Source organism: Dipodomys merriami, unplaced genomic scaffold (genome assembly GCF_024711535.1).
Source record: "Dipodomys merriami isolate MVZ:Mamm:240054 unplaced genomic scaffold, mDipMer1.0.p SCAF_13, whole genome shotgun sequence".
NCBI classification, from domain to species: Eukaryota; Metazoa; Chordata; class Mammalia; order Rodentia; family Heteromyidae; genus Dipodomys; species Dipodomys merriami.
In genome coordinates, this window is record NW_027202604.1 from 39360829 (window position 1) to 39382922 (window position 22094).

Consider the following 22094-nt stretch of genomic DNA (forward strand, 5'->3'; position numbering starts at 1 on the left):
ACTGTTTCTGGGGTTGTGGCTCTGTGGTACAGAGGATGTCCAGGTCCCTGGGTTCCATCCCCCAGGCTGCACAAAGGAAAGACATGACTACTTCTTTAACAAAATCATAGATAGGTAATAACTCTTCACATGTGAACGGGACTTTAAATGCTTCACATATTTCTATGCATCATAACAATTTCAGCAAAGTCTTAGAAGGATGAACAGGTGTGATTATGCCCATTTTCAGGGACCTTCCAGTCAGAAGGCTCTGCTGAGTGCCCCTTTACTAAGGGAAAGGCATTACCTGCCATTCTGCAGGAATTATAGAAGTACGGGTCTGAAATGGTCCAAGGACATCATTGTCAAGGCTGTGGCAAGGGCTTAGTTGTCAGTTACAGTTTTACCAGAGTAGTGAAATGGACACACAGACACACCCACTTTTCAAATGCACAAACCAATGGGAAGTCTTGGTTACCCTGGCCACGGAGAATGGATCTGCAAAAACCAAGAGCAAAATAAACTGGAGTCCAGCCACCAGGTTAATAGCTGAGGTCTTTATTTCAATTTGTATGTACAGTAAAAGTGCTGCTGAGAGTCAGCAGCAACCAGACAGAACATAAATTTAATTCTCTCTCAACAATTAGCAGCTTAAGATCTATCAACTACAGTGTTAACGTTCACGCGTTCACAAGTGTCATTTCTTTACTTTTCAATTCGTGCATGTGAGTTTTTACTCTTACACACTTCGATAAAGCACACGTACAGTCTAGTAGTCAGTCACTACTGAGGGTGTCACCTAGCATACACAACACACAGACAGCAATGTTAATGCTGGAGAGCCACATTCAAAATCGCAGGTTTCATGGAGGGTGATGGTATGGGAACCTGTGATTTTGCCTGTGCAAAATTTGAGTTTGTTGTTGCATCATTTGGTTTTGTTTTGGATGCTTTCCAAAGCTGCAAGGCAAGCTCCTTACTGGTACTTGTTTGGAATCCAGCATTTCCTCCGACTGTCCCTCAAGTCAGAAACAAAACCAAATGCAGTGAAGACCACAAGAAAATATTCTCATTGGGATACAGCTAGCAAGGAAGGCTTGATCCCAGGGTTCCTCTTGGCATCAGGTTCTGATCCTAACTGTGACGGGGAGGAGGACCCCAGCAGGTGACATATAAAACTGAATACACTTTTGCATATATTTAAGGAGCCAGTGGGGTGGAAAGCCTTCCTTGCCAGGACACATTGAGAACACCAAGGAATTGAAATTGGAGCAGGCAGCCCTTCGAATACCAAGAACAATGTAAAACAAAGCCACTCTACGACCTGAACAGAGTCACCCAGGCCCACAGAGCCAGCCTCACTCATCCAGGCTAGGACCAGCATGAACAAGTAATAAAGGAATGCTTCACTTGAAAGGGAATGTACATAATCTTTTTTTTTTTCTTCAAAGAGAATTAAATTGAGGGCAAGTTTCTTTCCGAACAATTGTTAAACCACAAGAGCAAGGTTATAGAAGGGTTTGGAACAGACAGAATTCAAAGCAGCTCAAAGGCAGCAGGAAACTGGAGCATGTTATGATGAGCACTAGATGAAGGAAAGTGCTGGGCCTGGTGAGTGACAAGGACAAGAGAACAAGAAAGCCATGCAGGGCCTGGCCGAGGCTGCAGGCCCTTCTCCAGACAGTTCCAGAGAGAAAGGTGGGACGTTAGTGTGGGTCTGTTTGGCTGGAGCTCCAGGGGCTTTCCAGAGATGAAAACCTTTCTTGGATAGAACTGTCTCAAGGCAAAGGGGAGTCACGTCAGCTGATCTATCACAGTGATAGCCAGTGGCTACAAAACTTAGTCACCTCTGTGCAGCAGGAGACTCTTTCCTTCTTAGCAACACCAGTGGCCCACACTACAGCACCTTCCCAACGGCCCCATGAGGCTCTCTCTGTACTGAAGGACTGACCAAAAGCAGCAACTGCCTGTCTGACAAGGTCGTGTGTCCTTTGGCACTCCTGCTTAAAGTCACTGCAATATTTTTAGGCAAAGTTAACGTTTTAAGTATATAGGCTTGGGGACAATTTGTTTTGGCATGAACATGAACTGGTTCTAATGTTATTTTTTCTTAAAGAAAAATCACCCCTTATGGTCCCTGATCTGGATGATAACTGTGAGGTGGAGGGCAACGATTTGGGGATGGGGTGGAGACTGGGGTACCTGAGTTAAAATATCCAAGTGGTTATGGAGACAGCATGCGGACCCGGAGAAGGCCTGGCCGCCAAAGCCAGTGGAGGCTAGCGCTGTCAAGTCAGCCACCCTTTCCAACTGACAGGGCAATGCCAGGCTAGTTCCTACAGAAGGCCCTGGTGTGGGGGACCAGGGCACTGCTCCTGACCCCTAAGCCCCACCTGGCTGCACAGAACAAGGCCACCAGGGAACTGCACTTGTGACCCAATACAATAAGTCATACGAAAGCATCAACCAAGCTCTCGAGGGAAGTTCTAAAAAAGTTCCACCAGGACGGTGCGATGGGCTGGGGGAGCTAGTTCATCTCTCTACACTCTCTACACAAAGTCCACCAGGCAGTTAGGTAAGTCCTTCCAGATTGACAGGAAGCTACTGACACTCTGTACCCAACACAGGTCGGGTCCTTCCAACCTGACGTTTCCTGTTCTGCTAGTTAGGAGAATCAGAGCGGTGGATTCTCTTAGGCAGCAGATAAAGCTTTGAAATTAAGGGTGTTGGGGCCAAATGCAGACTGAAGATTCCACATCACTTTGGTTTCAGTAATTAGGGAATGCTAAACAATAAATTAAAGAAACACAAGAACTTATTTATGACTCTGATAGTCTCAATGTTTCCTAAAGACAAACCCAGTCCAATGTCACTGGGTGGACATTTTTCTTGGGGCAAAAATACCAGTCCTGCCGTGCTGTACGTGGAGACACTGTCCCTTCTTCCCTGCAAACCCCTTGGCTCTCCAACCAAGCCAAGCCCATGAAGGGGTGGTAGAGGGGTGGCGGACACAGAAAGCAGCAGCAGCCAGGGCAGGGAATTTAAGCTGCATCTCAAAACAAAGGCAGCAGACGGCAGCGTTTCCAGTATCTCACTCAAAGGGTCCAGGAGGGAGCAGCAGGTTTAAATATCCACACATCCTCATTTAAAAACATCGCTTCTTTATTTCAAAGGAAAAATAAAAGATCCTCCCAACCCTTTCCAAAAAAAAACCCAATAATAATAACAACAATAATAAAAAATCCTATTAGAAACCATAAGGAAGCACTGAGAGTTTGAGTATTACATTCTTCAAGTATGCTGTTCGGATTTTTTATTTTTAAGTTGGTAACTATACACACATACAAAATAAAAAACACCAAAAAACCAAAACCTTAAAAGTGCGGCCGAGGGGATTTGCTCAAAATTCAGGATGTAGAGGGCTACTTCACATACTGCCGTGGACTGCGCAGAGAACCTTCTATGTCCTGGCAGAGCTGAGGAGCCAGGCTCAGACGGTCACATTCCAGCCATAGCATGAACGGCCATGTTGGGTGAGAAAGCCGCGAAACCCACGTGTTGGAATGTGGCGGGACTTCACAGTAGAGTTAATCTGGGGCCAGGAGAGGTGGAGAGCCCAGACAGGGCTGCTCAGGTGTCAAGGGAGTGCCCTGGTCAGGTCTTTCACCCTCTGAGTGGGTTTGAGTGCAGTCCTTCAAGCCCCAGGGAAGAATGCCCTTCAGTGTGCTCCAGATTATTGGGTCATGTTAAAGGACTGTTTAAGATTTGCATCCCAAGGAAAATCATGCTACATAAAAATGACCCAAGATTTTCGCCCAAAAAACTTCTTGGATAAAATCTAAAAAATACTATTGCAATTGCGTCTCTTGAAGAAAAAAAAACATTATTCTAAATGTAAACAGATTCACTCAACTCTCTTGTTGTTGTGGAAAGCGTCAGAGTGGGTGTGCTGTCTAACTTACTGCACACACTGCCAGAGGTGGGAGCTGCTTTCTGCACCATCATCTGGGGGGCGAGAAGAACCTGTCCACATAGCTGAAGAGCGCGTCCCAGTGCTTCCAGAGAAAGGCAACGAAAACCACAAGGAATAAAGTGCTGAACGTCCTGTTGCGAGTCTTCATGAGGGGAACCACGCAGTTGGCTACTGTTGACACAAAGACCAGAAGGACGGCCATGACAGCCAGGAGGATGTTGATGAGTTTGCCCAGAAGGTTCCGGGCAGTGGCATTCTCCAGCCCTTCCAGCTGCACCACCTGCTGCTGCTGCTGCTGCAGCTCCATCTTGGAGATGCGAGTCTGGCAGGCCTCCAGGGCCTCCTGCGGGCCAAATGGGGGATGATGGTTAGGCTTCTGCTCTGAGTACCCCAAGGTGCCTCTTGAGCCATGTCAAGGATCTGAACTAGGCAGAGCCTTGAGCATGAAAGGTCGGATGCACAGATCACTACTCAAGTGACTTACTCCCCTCTGCACTCCGTGGTTGGCTCATGGGAACCACTGGCCACACTGATATATTTGGCCTAGAAATCATGTATCAAATATGTGATTTTTTTTCTTTCATAAACTTTCAATCCAACTTGCACAAGTTATTTACATTATTAATCTAAGGTGTAAATACATATATACATCTTTAGAGACATATATCTTTAAAGACAAATTTTAATTTGAGAACACGTTTTTCAACTAGGATAGTCTCCCTTGATGCTTTCCTCAACACTGTCTAACTGCTAGACAGCATTTGATAGGATGGGCATGTCACACACTGTTCAGTCGGCTCCTGCTTGGGGGTTTCTGGATTGTCTTCTACTTTTCCATTCTGACAGTGATGCAGTGAGCACTCTGTGCACCTGCTACCTGGTGTTTCCTAAGTTGAGCCAGGCCCTGATCAGCTTTAACAAGGCTAAACTCCCTCTGTAGGCTGATCTCTGTAAAGAGGATACTGTGCTCACACTCTATACCCAACATTAAAAGTGGCTTCTCTGCTCAAGGCCAAGACTTTTACCATGGGTTGACAAGAATTCCACTGCATCATTAATAGAACCTATTTCCCTAGCCAGGCCCAGACATCTTCCAAGGTCTGGCACTCATGCTGTTTTACTGGCTTTGGTTTCAATGGATACTGTCTCCTGGGATGTGAGGTAAGACCAGGCAGTGTTAAGACTGAAGATGGCTACTGGGTGGATCATGGGTGCTTGCACAGCCTATAATCTTGGTGAGAAAAAACAAAACAAAACTAGAACACAAACATAGTTTCAGGGCCCAGAGAAGATGACAGCAGGGCAAGTCATCAAGACTACATTCCTTTAGGTGGCTGTCATCCAAGTTTCCTGGGCCCCTTCCCTTCTCTGAGTCCAAGGCCTGTTCCCTTAGAAATGGTTCACCACAGAAATAAGAAACTGCTGTTCTACTGCTCTGTGGAACAGGATTCACAGGCTATTCACCTTACACATCACTGCATCAGCGTCACTACTAAGTGACTTGGATCTGGGAACTGGGACCAAAGTCCTCCTTTGCCATAGATGCAGGAGGCAGGCAAGCCTGCCTCAGGACTGGCCAGAGCAACTTCTGGAGCAGGAAGCAACAGACGGACCACCCCAAAAACGGCACAGAATTTTGAGAACATACCTCCATGGCTTGAAGAACAAGTGCACTAGAGTGGTATAAGCTTTTCTTTCTTCTTTTCTTTCTGTGCCAATCCTGGGGCTTGAACTCAAGGCCTGGGCGCTGTCCCTGCGCTTTTGTGCTTAAGGCTAGTGCTCCACCACTTGAGCCACAAAGTTCCACTTTGGACGTTTTGCTGGTTAATTAGCAGTAAGTCTTACAGACTTTGCTGCCTGAGATGGGTTCAAACCTCAACCCTCAGATTTCAGCCTCCTGAGTAGCTAGGATTATAGGCGGGGCCACTGGTTCCCAACATACTAACTTTTCTTGATATTCTAACCTCCCATTTCTCCCCACTCCCATCCTCTTTTCCTTTTCCCTTTTTTTTTTTTTTCCTTCTAGCCCTTTTACCTTCTTACCCTGTAGTATTTTGTTTTTACAACTTAGCCTTCCTGCTAACCTGGATGTCCCGGGCCCGTTCATAGGACTGATATGCAATTTTCTCTTCCATGCTGGCCAATTCCTGCTTTAAATTCAAGATTTCATTCTGGTGGAGTTCTGTAAGGTCATTTAGTTGTTCTTCTAATCGTTCACATCTAAGAAAGAGAGAAAGAGTTTTATGCATTCTGTATCTTTCTTGGTGCAACATACACCAATCCCCCCAAATCCATTCTGCAAAGAAGAAAATACAAGCATAAAGAATTGAGTAGCTTGGGTAATTGGGTAATAAGCCATGCTAGTGGGTACTGCTCTTAAGTCTCTGGAAAGGGCAGCTTGTTATAGGCCAAATCAGCAACATAGCTTTTCTATAATCTTCTCAATACACAGCATCTGCAGCAGTTTCAGCAGCTTTGGTTAGTTTCAAGTATATCATTATGATAGTGAGGCAAGTTCTTATTCTGATCTGAGCAATATATGGGAGAAGTAAAAACTAGAATACAGGAAGGGGTTACATTGTCCTAAAAAATGCACTCATCACCTGACTTATGAAACACCTGACTTATGGTAACACCTCTGTACAATACCTTAATACTAACAATAAAATTATATTTAAAAACACTAGCATACAATTAAGCAAACCTCATCGGAAGACAAACAGCATATAGCTGAAAATTGACTACTAGAGTAGTCCCTGGTAGCCTAATCCAGTATTGGACAGCTTCTGTCTGCGTGTTTGCAAGTCAGAGCCCTAGAATACCAGAGCTAGCAGTGCCGTACGACATTCGTCAATGAGTATTTCCTAAGAGCTAGCTGTGCACAGAGCATGTTCAACGTGGTGAGATACCGCTGTCAGTGAGACAGAGCACCCACCCTCAGGAATCACATTCAATGGGGGAGATATGAGGCAAAAAAACAGAAAGAAGTAAAACAAAATCAGTGGGGCTATATGAAAGGGTGGCTAGAGGCTGGGAGCTAGAATGGCTGGGAAAGGCTTCTTTCCTGTCCAACTCTGTTTAGCAATGAAAGCTGAAAGCTGAAAGCCAAACGACATAAACAGAAGCCTGGAAGATGAAGGAGACCGAAGTGTTGTAGAAGGAAAAGTAAGTACAAAGTTCAAGAGGGGAACTAACTCAGCCTGTCTGTGTGGCAGAAGTAGGCCAGAGTGGATGCAACGCAGCAAAGAACACAAAGACAAGGCTGATTGGGAGATAACTTAGTCCACTTGTACTTCCAACACTTAGGACCAAAGGTTTACTTGTCAGAAAGATGAAACTTAGGATGAGATTGGGAGGAAAAAAGGACATGGGAAAAAGGCTGGAGTTACCCCCAGGCGTTACAGAATAATTAGAATAGTTTCAGTGTGTAGGAGTCACATGAGTCACATGACAAATACCCTGTTTTAGGAAAAGGAATGTCTGGTAGTGACAAAGAGGGCAGTTGAAGCAGGCTGCTTTTGTAGTTCTTGAAACCAACTGAAGAAATGAGGCAGGAAAAAGGTTGAAGACTATACGTTAAACCTGTCAGAAGTGAGGAAGAAGGAAAAGAAGTAGCAATGTATCTCCATCTTCTGGTGACTTGAACGTAATTGTCCCTGTCAGTCAGAGGACAACCACGAGGAGGGCACACATGAGCTTCACGTGAGCCTCGGGAGATTTCTTATTAAGAATACAACAGTAAAGCCAGGAGCAGGGTGTGGTGACACATACTTGCTTTCCTACCACTCAGGAAGAGTAGGAGGTCCTGGGTTACACCCAGTTACAAAACAAAGCTGGGTGCTGATGGCTAGGATCTCGTCTGTAGTCCTAGCTACTCAAGAGGCTGAGAATTGGAGGATCTCGGTTCAAAGTAACATTCCATTTCCAAAATACCAGTAAAAGCCAACCTGGAAGGAAAGCAAAGCCAGCAGTGGGGAAGCTACCTCTGCCCTCACTCCCTCCCACCCCTCTCTGCTGACATCATGCTCCATCATGTTCCCGCTTTGGTTTGCTTTGGGCAACATGGCTGGAATGTATCTGCCCCAGAACTATGATATACCAAACCTGGCTAAGATTAAAAAGGACTTAGAAACCAAGAAGAAACCTCCTAGTTCCTGAGACCTTCCCCAGCACTGAGTTCTGGATACAGCAATTCACCCAGTTGCTGTGGAAGGCTCTTGACCTCCTGACCCAGAGCTACTGTGCCTGTTTGGCCTCAGTCATTACTTCTTTGCTAGATGCTAGGTGTTGCCTCAGAGCAGAAACAGGTCCACAAGTTCAGATCTCTCTTCTGCTTTCAACAGCCTTGCTTTACCCCATCTTCCTTCATCTACTTGGGGAGTTTTAAGATGGGAATTACTGGTGCTAGCTTAGCAAATAAGAACTTTAATTCATAGTTTCTCTCATTCTTAGGAACTTCTACTGTTACTTGTCAAAAGAAAAACTGATGAGTTTTGTATAGTTGATCATATATAAGTAATGCTGATTTCAAAGTTTAGCAATCATAATGCTTGTTAAACATTTGTTACTAAATTTTGTTGTTTCAAAGTAATTAAAATTAATATGTAGAAATCAGTTTCTGGTGAATTATCCACTTATTTTATACTGTTGTCAGTATAATTTTTTTTTTTTTGGTTGGTCGTGGGGCTTTTGAACTCTGGGCCTGGGCGCTGTCCCTCAGCTCTTGGCAAGAGCTATACCAACTGAGCCAGAGTGTTACTTCCGATTTTCTGGTCGTTTATTGGAGAGAAGAATCTCATAGCCTTTCCTGCCTGAGCTGGCTTTGAACCACAATTGTCAGATCTCAGCCTCCTGAGTAGCTAGGATTACGGGTGTGAGCCACCAGCACCCGGCTTCAGTATAATTATATATATTACATTTATAACTTATTTATACTGTTGTCAGTATAATCAGTGTTATTCACCTAAGCCAACCTGGAGTTGTGGCTCAAGTGCTAGAGTGCCAAGTGTGAACAGGAAAACTAAGCAAGCACAAGGCCTATAGTTCAACCCCCTCCCACCAGCAAAACAAACAAACGGCTGAATACTTCAGTTTTTAATGTGTGAAGCTCTGGGTCTGATCTCCAACATCACTTACTCACACATACACACCAAAGGAAAGCATAATGAGGCATACTTACAGGGGGAGGGAGGGAAGTGGGAGGACAAGAAGGAAGAAGGGAGGGAGGGAGGGAGGACAAGAAGGAAGAAGGAAGGAGGAAGGAGGGAAGAAGGAAGGAGGAAGGAGGGAAGAAGGAAGGGAGAAGGAAGGGAGGAAGGGAGGAAGGGAGGGAGGGAGGAAGGAAGGGAGGGAGGGAGGAAGGAGGGAGGGAGGAAGGAAGGAAGGAAAGAAGGAAGGAAGGAAGGGAGGAAGGGAGGGAGGGAAGGGAGAGAAAAGAGGGAAGGGAGGGAAGGGAGAGAAGGGAGGGAGGAAGGGAAGGGAGGGAAAGGAAGAGAATGGGGGCCAGGACAAACTCAAACATTTAAAACTAGCCCCTTTTCTCTTTCCTCATGTTTATGTGCTTTTTTTGCTTTGTTTATGGTGCTGGGGACTGAACCCAGTGCCTTAAACATGTTAGGCAAATGCTCTACTTCTGAGTTACATCCACAATTGTCTTCCTGTTTTGTTTTTCAAACCATATCTGCAGTATACAAATTTAAAATTTATTTCCCTCCTTTTTGGTGGGCTGGTAGCTCATGCCTATAATCCTAGTTACTCAGGAGCTGAGATCTGAGAAAACTGGTTTGGAGTCAGACAAATCTGAGAGATCCTTATCTCCAAATAACCAGCAAAAAGCTGGAAGGAGAGGTATAGCTCAAGTGAACAAAAAAGCCAAGCACAGGTCTCTGAGTTCAAGCCCCAACTGTCAGCAAAAAGCTGGAAGGAGAGGTATGGCTAAAGTGAACAAAAAAGCCAAGCACAGGACTCTGAGTTCAAGCCCCAACTATCAGCAAAAACAAACAAACCATTTTTTGACAAGTTCTCATTACTAGTAGCCTAGGCTGGCCCTGGCCTCTCAATCTGCTCCCTCAGTCTCCTGAGGACTGGGACTGCAGTTATACGCTACCATGCCTGGCTGACAAGACAGACATTTTAGGGACACCAGCAGAATATGCAAACACTTAAGAAATACAAAAATTTCTCTGTTGAGGGTAATTTTTATGCTGTAGCATCAACTTTCTCCTTTTAATTGAATAATAATCAGCAGTTATAACCTACATTCCATTCTTCTCTACAAAACAACAATTTACAAACATAAAAGTCATAGTTGACTCCTTCATACCATGCTGCTAAATCTTACTCGGTTCTCCTTTACCCGTGACTTTCTCTGACTCTCCGTCCTGCTTCCCGCTGCTGGACTGTCAATTATTATCAAGGCAACAGTACAGCAACATTGATATTGCCTTTGATTAGGAACCAGGCTAATATTCTTGGACCAGGGAATATGCTCAGAAACAGATGCCATTTTTGGAATACATTTCTACCCAATTTTAAGTTTGCCAAATGTCCTCTAAGATTATGTTAATATACCAGGCCCTGTGTATGGTGGTGAAGATGGAACCCAACCCAGGGCCTCACATATAGTAGTCAGGTGCTTACCCTTGAGCCCCCTGAGCTGCCTATACTTAGCCATATGTCTTGTAGTGTTATGAGTTGAGGCCTTTCTGGGGTCTAGCTCAGTGGTAGAGACTGTGCTCAGTGTGGTCCTGGGTTCCGTCCCCAGTGCCAAAAACAAAACCATTAAGAGAATGAAGTGTGGGTCCCTTGTAAACTAAGAGAAAGGTTGTCTGGGAACAAATGCTCCTAAGCAAAGGGAGGGCATCTGCCAGAATAAACACCTCTGGCATTGTGTTCTACAGGTGACCACCCCATCCTTTGGGACCACATGTCAAAGATCTAATTTGATATAAAATGTGGCTCACATATATTACTAGAACAAATTTTTCAAAGATTAAAAAAAGTAAAACTTAGTTTCAAAGGTACTTCCCAAAGGCACACAGCAGGGGAACAAGGATTTGAACCCAGGTTTGACTTTAAAAATTGAAATTCTTAAACTTTGCACTGTGATGCCATCTTGAAACTAGTCAAGAACCCCAGAGCAACTAACTCTCTTTAAAACCGAGGAATCTGAGTCAGTTTAACAGTGGTCTATGTCACACAACCACTAACAGGGATGGGAACACTCCACTAGCACGATGGTTAGAGCTAGAGGAAGAGAAGGGCACAATGAAAAGATTGGGGATCTGTGCTGAGAGATAATACCAAGTGTCAGCAAAGATGAGGACATGGTTGGATCTTTCCTTACGTTCTGCTGGTGAGAAATGAAATGGTAAGACTGCTGGGGAAAATGGTTTGGTAGTTCCTCACAAAGTTATGCATTGTTACCTGATAGCCTCCCAATTCCACTCCAGGTGCATGCACACTGAAGAGAAACAGAAACTCATTTCCACATGAAGACTACTATAGAATGTTCCTAGCAACATTATTCACATTGGCCAAAAATTGAATGAACTGAAATGTGTGTGAGTTCACTGTACTACAAATCATCTTGGCCATTCACAAGTAAAGTTTCTACCACACTTTGTATCCTAAATTTATATCACTCACTACTTGGGACAAGTTTCTATTTACTTTATTTGTTTCCCCTTCAGCTGATGGATATTTAGGGAATATTGGGGTAGGAAACACAAATGAAATGCAATTTTATTTTTCTACATGTATGAAACTCCAGAGCCTTTGGCAAACTACAAATAGGCTGCCTTAGGCATGGAGGCTCTTCGGACTCATTTTTTTCACCTGATATGAAAATGTATGTTGGTCCAGCAAGCATGGTTCCCAGGGCAGAAGCCTGGGGTATGCTCTGATAGCCGCCTGGGATCTCTGACTTAGCCCTGACATTCCCTGTCTCGTCCCTGTGTCCAAACCCAGGGTGGAAAAAAACAGTATGGAAGGCAGCATGTGGCAAGAAAGCTGAAGCCATGTCTGTAAGTGAACTCAAGATGGTCTTGACAGATGTCAATAAAGTCAAGACTTTATCAAGGATTAGATCTCTGGAGGCAATTAAGGAACTACTTTCCTGCTGTCCAATTCTGGTGTCAGAGGTCATGGAGATGAGCAAGTGTCTCCAAAGAATCAGGATACTTGCAAAACTCCTCAGCTCTTATTTCTAACACTCCTAAAGCCTATTTTAAGTCAGTGCTTATAATTATTCTTATTATTGCTGGTACCAGTGTTGAATTCAGTGGCTTGCAAATGCTTGTTCAACCGTCTGGTTCATAGCTGGTACCTCTACCACTTGAGCCATGCCTCCAGCCAGGCTTTTTGCTGGCTAACTGGAGAGGGAGTGCATGGACTTTTCTTTCCTGACTAGCTTTGACCTTGATCCTCCATCCCAGCCTCATGAGTTACTAGGATTACAGGTACAAGATACTGATACCCTGATGCCAATGTTCACTGAAAGAGTCAAAGACCATTTTCAGATTAGATTTGGTTCATCCTGGCCTAGGCGCTGTCACTGAGCTCTTCTGCTCAGGGCTAGCACACTACCACTTTGAGCCACAGCACCACTTCTGGTTTTCTGGTGGTTTATTGGAGATAAGAGTCTCATGGATTTTCCTGCCCAGGCTGGCTTTGAACTGTGATCCTCAGATCTCAGCCTCAGATCTCAGCTAGGATTATAGGTGTGAGCCATCAATGCTCTGCTAGGAATTTTTTTTTTTTGGTCATGGGGCTTGAACTCTGGGCCTGGGCACTGTCCTCAGCTCTTCAGCTCAAGGCACTACCACTTGAGCCACAGCACCACTTCCACTGCTAGGAATTTTTGTCTTATGTAGTTTGTACCAGTAGATAAAGCTGCTCTGTCCAGGTTTTAGATTCAAATCCTAGCTCTGCAAACTCACTGGTGGTGTGGGTGACCTGCTGTTGGGGTCATTGTGAACATTAGATGAGACAAGACAGACACCAAATGCTTGGCCTTGAAGAGGAGCTCTATGAGAGCTATCGCAAGCATGCATTTGGTTTCCCTGCTCTCGTGTGGTCTTCCTAGTTCTCCCTGCAACGAGACCTACTGAAGTAGATCCAAGAGATTGCTTGTTGACTGTTAGGTGATTTCAAGGCTTTACTGTTCATGGTTCCCACTTTTGATTTTTTTCTCTATACTTTTACCTCTACATTTATCTCCATGTTCCAAATTTTACCTATTCTGAATATTCACTGTTTCTAGTTTATGTATGGCTTTTCTCCTGTGACATCACACTAATGAATGTACTGGACTCTCTCTCTCTCTCTCTCTCTCTCTCTCTTTCTCTCTCTCTCTGCCGTAGTCAAACCTAGGTGCTGCCAGTCTCTTTCCTCCTCATCATTCCAACCAGGATGGCCTGCATCCATTTTCTACCATTTCTCTAGCTCAAATCTGCCACATAATTCAGTGCCATTCACTGATCCATTCCTAGCTTACCTTTGTATCAATAAAACTACCTCACTGATGAGGAAGAAGGCATGTTTTGTGCATGTGTCTCAAGCCAATTTTATCTGATCTTTGAAATCCTCCAGAAACAGCAAATCCTCCCCATGCCTTTGTAGAAAATAAAAACTCCACCAGAGATGTTGACTAGTATACTTGGGATTACATGGGAGAACACAAAATCTCTTCAAGCTTGAGGGGTTCACTAAATGAGAGGATAGGACTAATCTTCCTAGAGACTCAGCACCTTATTAGCAAGTAGTTAAACACTAAAGTAGCATTTGGGTTAAGCAGAATGAGCTCCATTTCCCAGCAGATGAAAGAGACAAACGGAATAGGCAAAGCTGCACAACTCAAGGGTAAAGCAAGACCCAATAAAGTACAGCTGACACAGCCCTTTAACAACTATTAACTAACTAGCATTTGTTTCCCTCTTCAAATCATAAGAATTACCTGGAAAATGAGGACTTTCTGAAAGAACAGAAAAGTTACACTGTTACTGTGTAGCTAAAATTCTATGGAACTAATACAAACAATTGTGTGTGGGTTACATAGTCTGCACCTCTGATCTACAGGAAACACCAGGGAGGAAACAGAAAGCCATAACATTTGAGGCTTTGTGCAATCTTACACAAAGAGTTTTGGCAAAACGCCCTTCATGTCTTGGAATGCAGGTCTTCTGGGTTGGCCTCAGTACCTTCAAAGAATTTCACTAGCCTATCATTACAAAAACATTTTCCCTAATTTGTTCACGCAGACTCGAAGTCTTTTCACTACCACACTACCTATCACCTGGAACAACAAACCTGATCACACTTGGTACTAACATTTTCAGTGCTACCAGCCTCAGGGATGTGACTACATGTGACATTCTGTTCTGACATACAGTGCCCAGGAAAATGAGGTGGTGCTTTTTTGGAAGGAGTGAATGTGGGGGCAGAATTTAGGGTTCAATCTAATCACCATAAGCATCAAAACACTGACACCAGCTATAATAACAGTGATAGGCAGCCACCCTCTCCACCCTTTCATGTGTAGCGTCTGCCTCTGAGGAATGCAGATTTATGGAGATATAACCTACAAACACCCTCTCCTTCCTTCTCCTCAGGAGGCACATCAATTTCCTAAATAAGAAAGAGGAGGCCCAGAAATGCTACCATGTCTTCTTGCTTTTAGTTGTATTTTTTCGTCTGTACAATTAATCACATGAAAAATTTCAACAAAGGGAAGAAAACATAATGTTCTGGTTCCTACTGATATTTCATACTTTTACTACTACTACTGTGATCTTTTGCCTGCTTTACTTCCCGCCTCAATTCCAAAATGGAGTAATGAGGTACCCTAGGGAATTCAGAGACAGAACACTTCCATCTTCACATATGTAAGTTTTTAAAAATCAAGAACTCCCTTTTTCCCTATTCCAGGTTCTACATGAGGTTTTTATTTTGGCTCATTGGCTGCTACCTTTGCCTGTCACATATTCTCTTTTCTCTGCCTGGTCCTTTCTCATATTTTTTTTGGTTTTTTGTTTTTTAATGTGCGTGTGGTGGGGTTGGTGCTTGAACTCAGGGCCCAGATGCTATTGTCTCAGCTTTGAAAGCTCCAATGCCTGGGGTTCTACACCGTGGGCACCAGCAGCTGTCTTTTTAAACCCTGTGGAATGTTTGAGTCTTGGGTAGAGTACAAGGCATCTCAATCCTGCCACCACAGATCTAACGAGGCGGTCATGGGGCTTGAACTCTGGGCCTGGATGCTGTCTCTCGGCTCTTCAGGTCAAGGCTAGCACTCTACCACTTGAGCCACAGCACCATTTCTGGTTTTCTGGTGGTTTCTTGGAGATGAGTCTCATGGTCAGGCTGAAGGAAGGTGGTTCAGTGGTAGAGTGCTTGCCTTGCATGCAGGAGGCCCTGGGTTCGATTCCTCAGCACCACATAAGCAGAAAAAGTCAGAAGGGGTGTTGTGGCTCAAGTGGTAGAGCGCTAGCCTTGAGCTGAAGAGTTGAGGGACAGCGTCCAGGCCCAGAGTTCAGGCCTCCAACAAATAAAAAAAAAAAAAAAAAAAAAAAAAAAGAGTCTCATGGTCTTTCCTGTCTGGGTTGGCTTTGAACCACGATCCTCAGATCTCAGCCTCCTTAATAGCTAGGATTACAGGTGTGAGCCACCAGCATCTAGCTCCTTTAAGGGCTTTTAACTCCTTCACAGGACGCTAGCTAGTTTTCTAGATAGGCAGGAAGGGATACAATTATATAATTTTACTTTATAAAAGTACTTTATATAATTTTGGTGGACTCAAACTTTCATGCAACGCCATGAAATAACAAATACAAAGTTGTCATGAGGTAATAACCACCTTTTGAGAATTTTTACTCAAAGGTCTTCTTTCTTTATAACCCAAAGGGACACAAGGCATTTAAACATGGCTTGAGTTTAACTGTTAGCAGAGAGAGCGTTAACATTTTAAGCTTTTTCAAGACTTTTATTAGCATATGGTAATTGCACAAGGTGGGGTTCACTGTGATGTTTCCACACGTACAATATACCCCACATCAAACTCCTCCCTCCATCTTTCTCCCTCATCTTCCCTCCTTAAAGCAATTTAAGTTTCATCATTGTTTTCATACACATAAGCTAGTTCAACCATATTTACCCTCAGCCACCTTGTTACCTTTCTGTCTTGACTGTCTTTCATGGGGGAGGGCAGTACTGGAATTTGAACCCAGGGCCTTGTCATTATAGCAAGGCAGGTAATCTTCCACTTGAACCAAACCCCTAACTGTGGCTATTTCTTTAAGAAAGCAGGATATGTTATATTTTGATAGGTGAAGTTCATCTCTCACTGGAAATAAAACTTGATGTATCTAACAAAATATTAAACACATCCAGATGTTGTTGTAGGGGAACAATTAATAAATGACCAATGATCTGTCACTGGATTGGTCAATATAATATTCATCTTCCTCTATCATCAAAGGTAAGCCACGGGTCCTTCTGGGTTAAATTCCTGACGGATGACAAACTGGGTGAGCACAGAGCTGAGAACTCTTCAGTCTAAAGCATCACTTTTTGGGTGTGACTCAAAAGTTGGAGTCATCTGAGAGAGCCTATGGTGCTTCCTTAATTAGGCAACAGGTCACTAGAGCAAGATGCCTGATGAAACCTGCAGGGCAGGTACTGAGCAAGACAGGAAGAACTAGGTCCCAAGACTGACATCAGTAGAAGCAAACACAATACTATTTCCCAAGTGCATACTGGAGACCTGAGGTAGTTTGCTAGTGTGTGACCAGAGTACAGACAAACAGCTGAGGTACAGGATAGGACATGGGGTGAGAGCATGAGATTTCTGGCTGCACTGGAGAAAGCAGATGTTTTTCTGTTTGCCTTCTGTTACCTCATTTTGTTGGGAGTCTTAAAAAGAGGCAACAAGCAACTTAGTTGAGAAGGGAAGCAGCACAGTATTAATCCCTTCAGAACTTTAAGGGTAGTGAGTATGGTAGTAAAGGCTTATAATTCCAGCTCTTGGCAGGCTGAGGCAGGAGGATCATGAGTTTGAAGCCAATATGGGCTACACAGCGAAACCCAGGGCAACTTGAGTTACTTAGCAAGACCCTGTCTCAAAAACCCGGAAAAGACAAAAACAAAAACAAAACGCCGGCCCTGGTGGCTCATGCCTAGAATTCTAGTTACTTAGGAAGCTGAGATCTGAGGATCATAGTTCAAAGCCAGCCTGGGCAGGAAAGTTCCATGAGACTCCAATAAACCACAAGAAAACCGGAAGTGGTGCTGTGGCTCAAGTGGTAGACTGCTAGCATTGAGCTGAAGAGCTGAGGGGCAGCGCCCAGGCCCAGAGTTCAAGCCCCACAACCAACCAATAAAATAAAATAAAATAACTATTTCTGAGTTTATCCCTGACTTATGTCCCATGACAGTAAAATTATGTTTTAAGCAACTATTTGCTTAGTTAGGACTCTAATACCCTGGTGCTTAACTGGGTCAGCTTAGTTACTAACTGTTCTGTGCATGTGATGACTGCTCATGGTGACTGCCTCCTTTATTTTTGTTCTTGTGACTCAGTGAGATTTAAAGTAACTCTGGACTTAATACAAACATTCTCTGAAATTGGTTTCTAAAGGACAACAATCCCCTTAAAATAGAAGCTTTCAAAATGGCCTTACTGCTCATGGACACCAAGAAGGTCTTGCCTGCACTACATACCATGGTTTTATTCAGCAGTAACCACAGAGTCTCTAAGGAAGAACCATAAAAGAAACCAGTAAAATTATTGATTTAAGGTTTTTCTCAGCTCCTATTCTCAATGCAATTGCCACAGCTGAACTTCTTTCAGCAGTGTATTAGGTATTATACTCACTTTGGGAATGGGACTTAGTCTTTGGCAACAAATTAAATATATGAGATATGAAATATATGAGATGGTTTTATTATGCAGCTTAGCAAAAGTCACCTTATATTTCTGGGGTTCAGTGTCCTGAACTTGAACTGAGTTTAGACTAGACATACAAGGGTCCTTCTACTTCTGCTGAACCCGGCTGCCATTTACAAACTGTAACATTTTAATGGGCAAGAATAATCTGACATCAGCAGATCCAATCATTAAAAAATTTCTAAACCTTGTTTCCTATCCTTCCAAATACATCATTTCACTCAGACCTAAGGGCCCATCACAAAGTTCAATGACTGATCACTTAGTTCCAAGCAAAAGGGTGAAGTGGAGCCTAGATCCATACTCTGCTCCAGAGCTTCCAGAGTATGTGGGAGCAGGTGCTGAAAGAATATTGACAGTCATAGCACAATTAAGTGGTAAAGCCAGAGACTAAGCCACAGGTGACAAGAGTGCTTCTGATCATTCTAGAGTGAAGCAGATGTCTTGGGCAATCATCTTGCCTAGTACTACTTACTAGGGTAGAGAGCAAAGGAAGCATATTAAGAAAGTGGTGTTGGGGGTGGGAAGGTGGCTCAGTGGTAGAGCGCTTGCCTGGCATGCATGAGGCCCCCTGGGTTCGATTCCTCAGCACCATATAAGCAGAAAAGAAAAAAAAAGCGGGAAGTGGCGCTGTGGCGCTGTGGCTCAAGTTGTAGAGCGCTAGCCTTTAGGTGAAGAGCTGAGGGACAGCGGCCAGGCCCAGAGTTCAGGCCCCACGACTGGATCCCCCCACAAAAAAAAAAAAAAAAAAAAAAAGGAAGAAAGTGGTGTTATTGAGAAAGGACTTTGAAAGAGGAAATAATGATCGTGTGAAGGTTTAAGTGCACAAATTGCCCATACCGTTGCACTAGCTTGCACATTCAAAGTTTTGTAAAATAGGCTAAAGACAAGGATTCAACTTTTAGTACACACACACACACATACTCTCTCTCTCTCTCTCTCTTTCTCTCTCTGATCTAGGAAAGGCCCAATACCACTGCCAATGCAATTACTGATTCTTAGAACTAGACTAGTCTTTCAACCACATAGGATTCAGGTTTCAACTTGGAAATCAATTTGTCCTGGTATAAAAAGAGCACAACTTGAAGTCTAATCCCAGTCTCATAAAACTGGGATTGAATCCTTGCTTTAATACTTACTATTAAGTAATCTCAGGCAAATTTAAAAATCTCCAATTTCCTCGTCTATAAAACGTTATAAAATAAGCTTCTTGCAGGGTTATTGTGAAGCTTGGCAAAATGCACATAAAGTGTATAACATGTACACACCACAGCAATTTAATAGATTCTATTAATGATAACATCATGTAACTAGCAACACTGTGTATGGTCTCCTTCCCAACGCAGATACTAGAAAAATAAACTAAAGCACAGATTTTTTTTTTGGGGGGTGGGGGGGGAAGGGCGGGCAGTCGTGGGGCCTGAACTCTGGGCCTGGCCTCAGCTCTTCAGCTCAAGGCTAGTGTTCTATCACTTGAGCCACAGCACCACTTCCAGCTTTTTCTGCTTATGTGGTCCTGAGGAATTAAACCCAGGGCCTCGTGTCTGCAAGGCAAGCACTCTACCACTGAGCCACCTTCCCAGCCCCCAGAAAATTTTTGTAAAAGAAAGAAAATCAAAGCAAAACAGCTAGAGCAGTTCTTGGTCATTCAAGAGTCCACTAGCAGGCTGGGAATGTGGCTTAGTGGTAGAGTCCTTACTTAGCATGCATGAGGCCCTGGGTTTCATTCCTCAGTACCACATAAACAGAAAAAGCTGGGAGTGGTGCTGTGGCTCAAATAGTAGAGTGCTAGCCTTCAGCAAAAGAAGCTCAGGGACAGTGCCCAGGCCCTGAGTTCAAGCCCAGGACTGACCAAAAAAAAAAAAAAAAGAGTCCACTAGTCTTACTTCCTATATAAAAAGCAAAGTCTGATACAGTAGAAATAGCTACAATGCCCAAGATCTGAACTGTGCTATAGCACAGAGCAAAAAGGGACTGCTGCAGGCAGCTCACTAACAGTGTAGAGGAAATACAGAAAGGAGAAAAAACAAACACAGCAGACAAATGAGCTAAAATAGTCTAAGACCATTTTCTGTAGGGGCAGATACATAAATACATGGTCTTACTAGCTTGAGTTTCACTATATGCTAGAACACTAACTAAGCTATTTCCATTAAGTTGGGTTCAGCATATTTTGTTAAAAGGCAGATTACAAATTCTCAACAAAAAAAGCTTAAAATATGAAGTTTTAGTTCTTAGAATAGCTTCAGTTGTGGGGAAAAAACCTCACTTATGGGAAACTGCTCAAAAATGGCTAATGTTAGACAAATATATTTACTGTGCAAAGACATATAATGGAAAAGCACATCTCTTTACTCCTTATAGGAGAATATTGGTACAGAAACAACTGAGTAAGGGACTGTGGGCATGGGCTCAAATGGGAAAGCACTTGCTTTGCAAGCTTGAGGCCAAGTTTGGCGGGGGTGGGGAGAGTGGGTGGGAGTGGGAGGCAAGAATCAAGTGAAATAACTGTGATTGTTCCACTCTATTTCCTAGAGGGGAAAAAAGGCTTCCTTTCAAGATTGGATTTTAAGGAGACACCATTCTAAGAGTGAAGTGGGATTACAAATATATCAGATTATATATTATTGCCTCCCCCCCCCCCATTTTCTTCTCTTCTGACAAAACTCAAGTTTCCTTTAGTCTCTTTTCATTTCATAGAACCAGTCCTTATACTGCAGAGAACCTGTAGTGCAATGGGAAAAAAAGCACTATTCAACACCTCTCAGAAGCTTGGCTAGATTCGTCTAAGGTGATAATAAGGAGCTAAAGTTCTGTGTTCTCTCAGACTAATACTAAGTGGATAAAAAGGTAGGCTTGGGAGATGTGGTTTTCCCTCTCTGATTTTCTTATATTGACCTACATCTTATTTGAAGACAACATGTTAATTTTAAGCTCTAGAGGAATTGAAAAACTGGAATGTTTTGTTTTCTATTTAAAATAAACATCAGTTGGGCAGCCGTGGCTCACGCAAGTAATCTTAGATACTCAGGAGGCTGAGATCTGAGGTTCAAAGCCAGCCTGGGCAAAAAAGTCCATGAGACTTTTATCTCCAACTAACCACCAGAAAACTGAAGTGGTGTTGTGGCTCAAAGTGGTAGAGCACTAGCCTTAAGCAAAAAAGCTCAGGGACAGGGCCCAGTTCAAGCCCCATGGCTAACAACAACAACAAAATTAAAGCAGATATTGTTGTTTTTAAATAGTTTTAAAGCAACCGAGTAAGCAACACTCAGGTCTTCTTGGTGGTGGGGTGTGATTAGCAGCAGCTTCTCTCTGACATCAATGGACAACCACTGTGAGGTCAAGCATTGAGCTACATACTTTACATTAAAGATTTTATTTAAGTGTTACAATAATCTCATGTGTGCTTGTTTTTCAAGGTTAATGAAGGAAAGGGAATTTGAGCCTGGGATTTAGATAAAAAGATCTACTTGATTAAAAAAAAAAATTGTTTGAGATGGAATCTCACTGTGTGTAGCCCAGGCTATGTAGTTCAAGTTGACTTTGAACTCCTATTTTATTTTAGCCTCCCAAATGCTGGATTACAGCTATGTACCACCATGCCCACCACTTGACTATTTAGGATATTTAAATTCTTTGTTTTGGACACTGATTTATCATGTTAAAGAATTCACAAGCAGGATGCTGGTGGCTCACACCTATAGTCCTAACTACTCAAAAGGATGAAGTCTTAGAATCATGGTTCAAAGTCAGGCAGGCAGGAAAGTCCCTGAGATTATCTCTAGTTAATCACCAACAAACCAGGAATAAGAGCTGTGGCTCAAGTGGTAGAGCACTAGCCTTGAGCAAAACAGCTCAGGCACAGCTCCTAGGTCCTGAGTTCAAGCCCTAGTAGAAACATGTGCATGTGTGTGCACACACACAGAACACTGAAATAAAAATAGTAACATTTTTTAGGAATTAATTTTTCTGTTCTACATTCACTTCTCTTTTCTTATTCCTTGAAGTCTTGAAGGACAGAAGAATAAAGAAAAGCAGTAATTACTGACTAGCATTATCACATTTGAAAGGGACTTGTGCTATTCCTAGCCTCATAGCTAACTGGTAAGCATGAACAGTTTATTTCAGGCTCTGAGACTATCTCATAAAACCTCAAAAGACTGTTCAACCCTCAATATTACAGCAGAAGATTCTCCCTAGTTC

At 43.3% G+C, this 22094-nt stretch overlaps 1 protein-coding gene across 8 annotated transcripts in view; it reads right to left on the reverse strand.

The window, feature by feature from the left end:
• Window positions 1-521: 521 nt before the first annotated feature.
• LOC138824833 (transmembrane and coiled-coil domains protein 1) overlaps window positions 522-22094 on the reverse strand; it is a 139240-nt gene continuing 117667 nt past the window's right edge. For all 8 annotated transcript variants that reach the window (XM_070019186.1, XM_070019182.1, XM_070019184.1 and 5 more), the window contains 2 exons: window positions 6037-6172; window positions 522-4295 (listed from right to left, as the gene is read on the reverse strand). In XM_070019186.1, the coding sequence (XP_069875287.1) occupies window positions 3981-4295; window positions 6037-6172 (451 nt within the window). In that variant the 3' untranslated portion in view covers window positions 522-3980. The remainder of the gene's footprint in view (window positions 4296-6036; window positions 6173-22094) is intronic.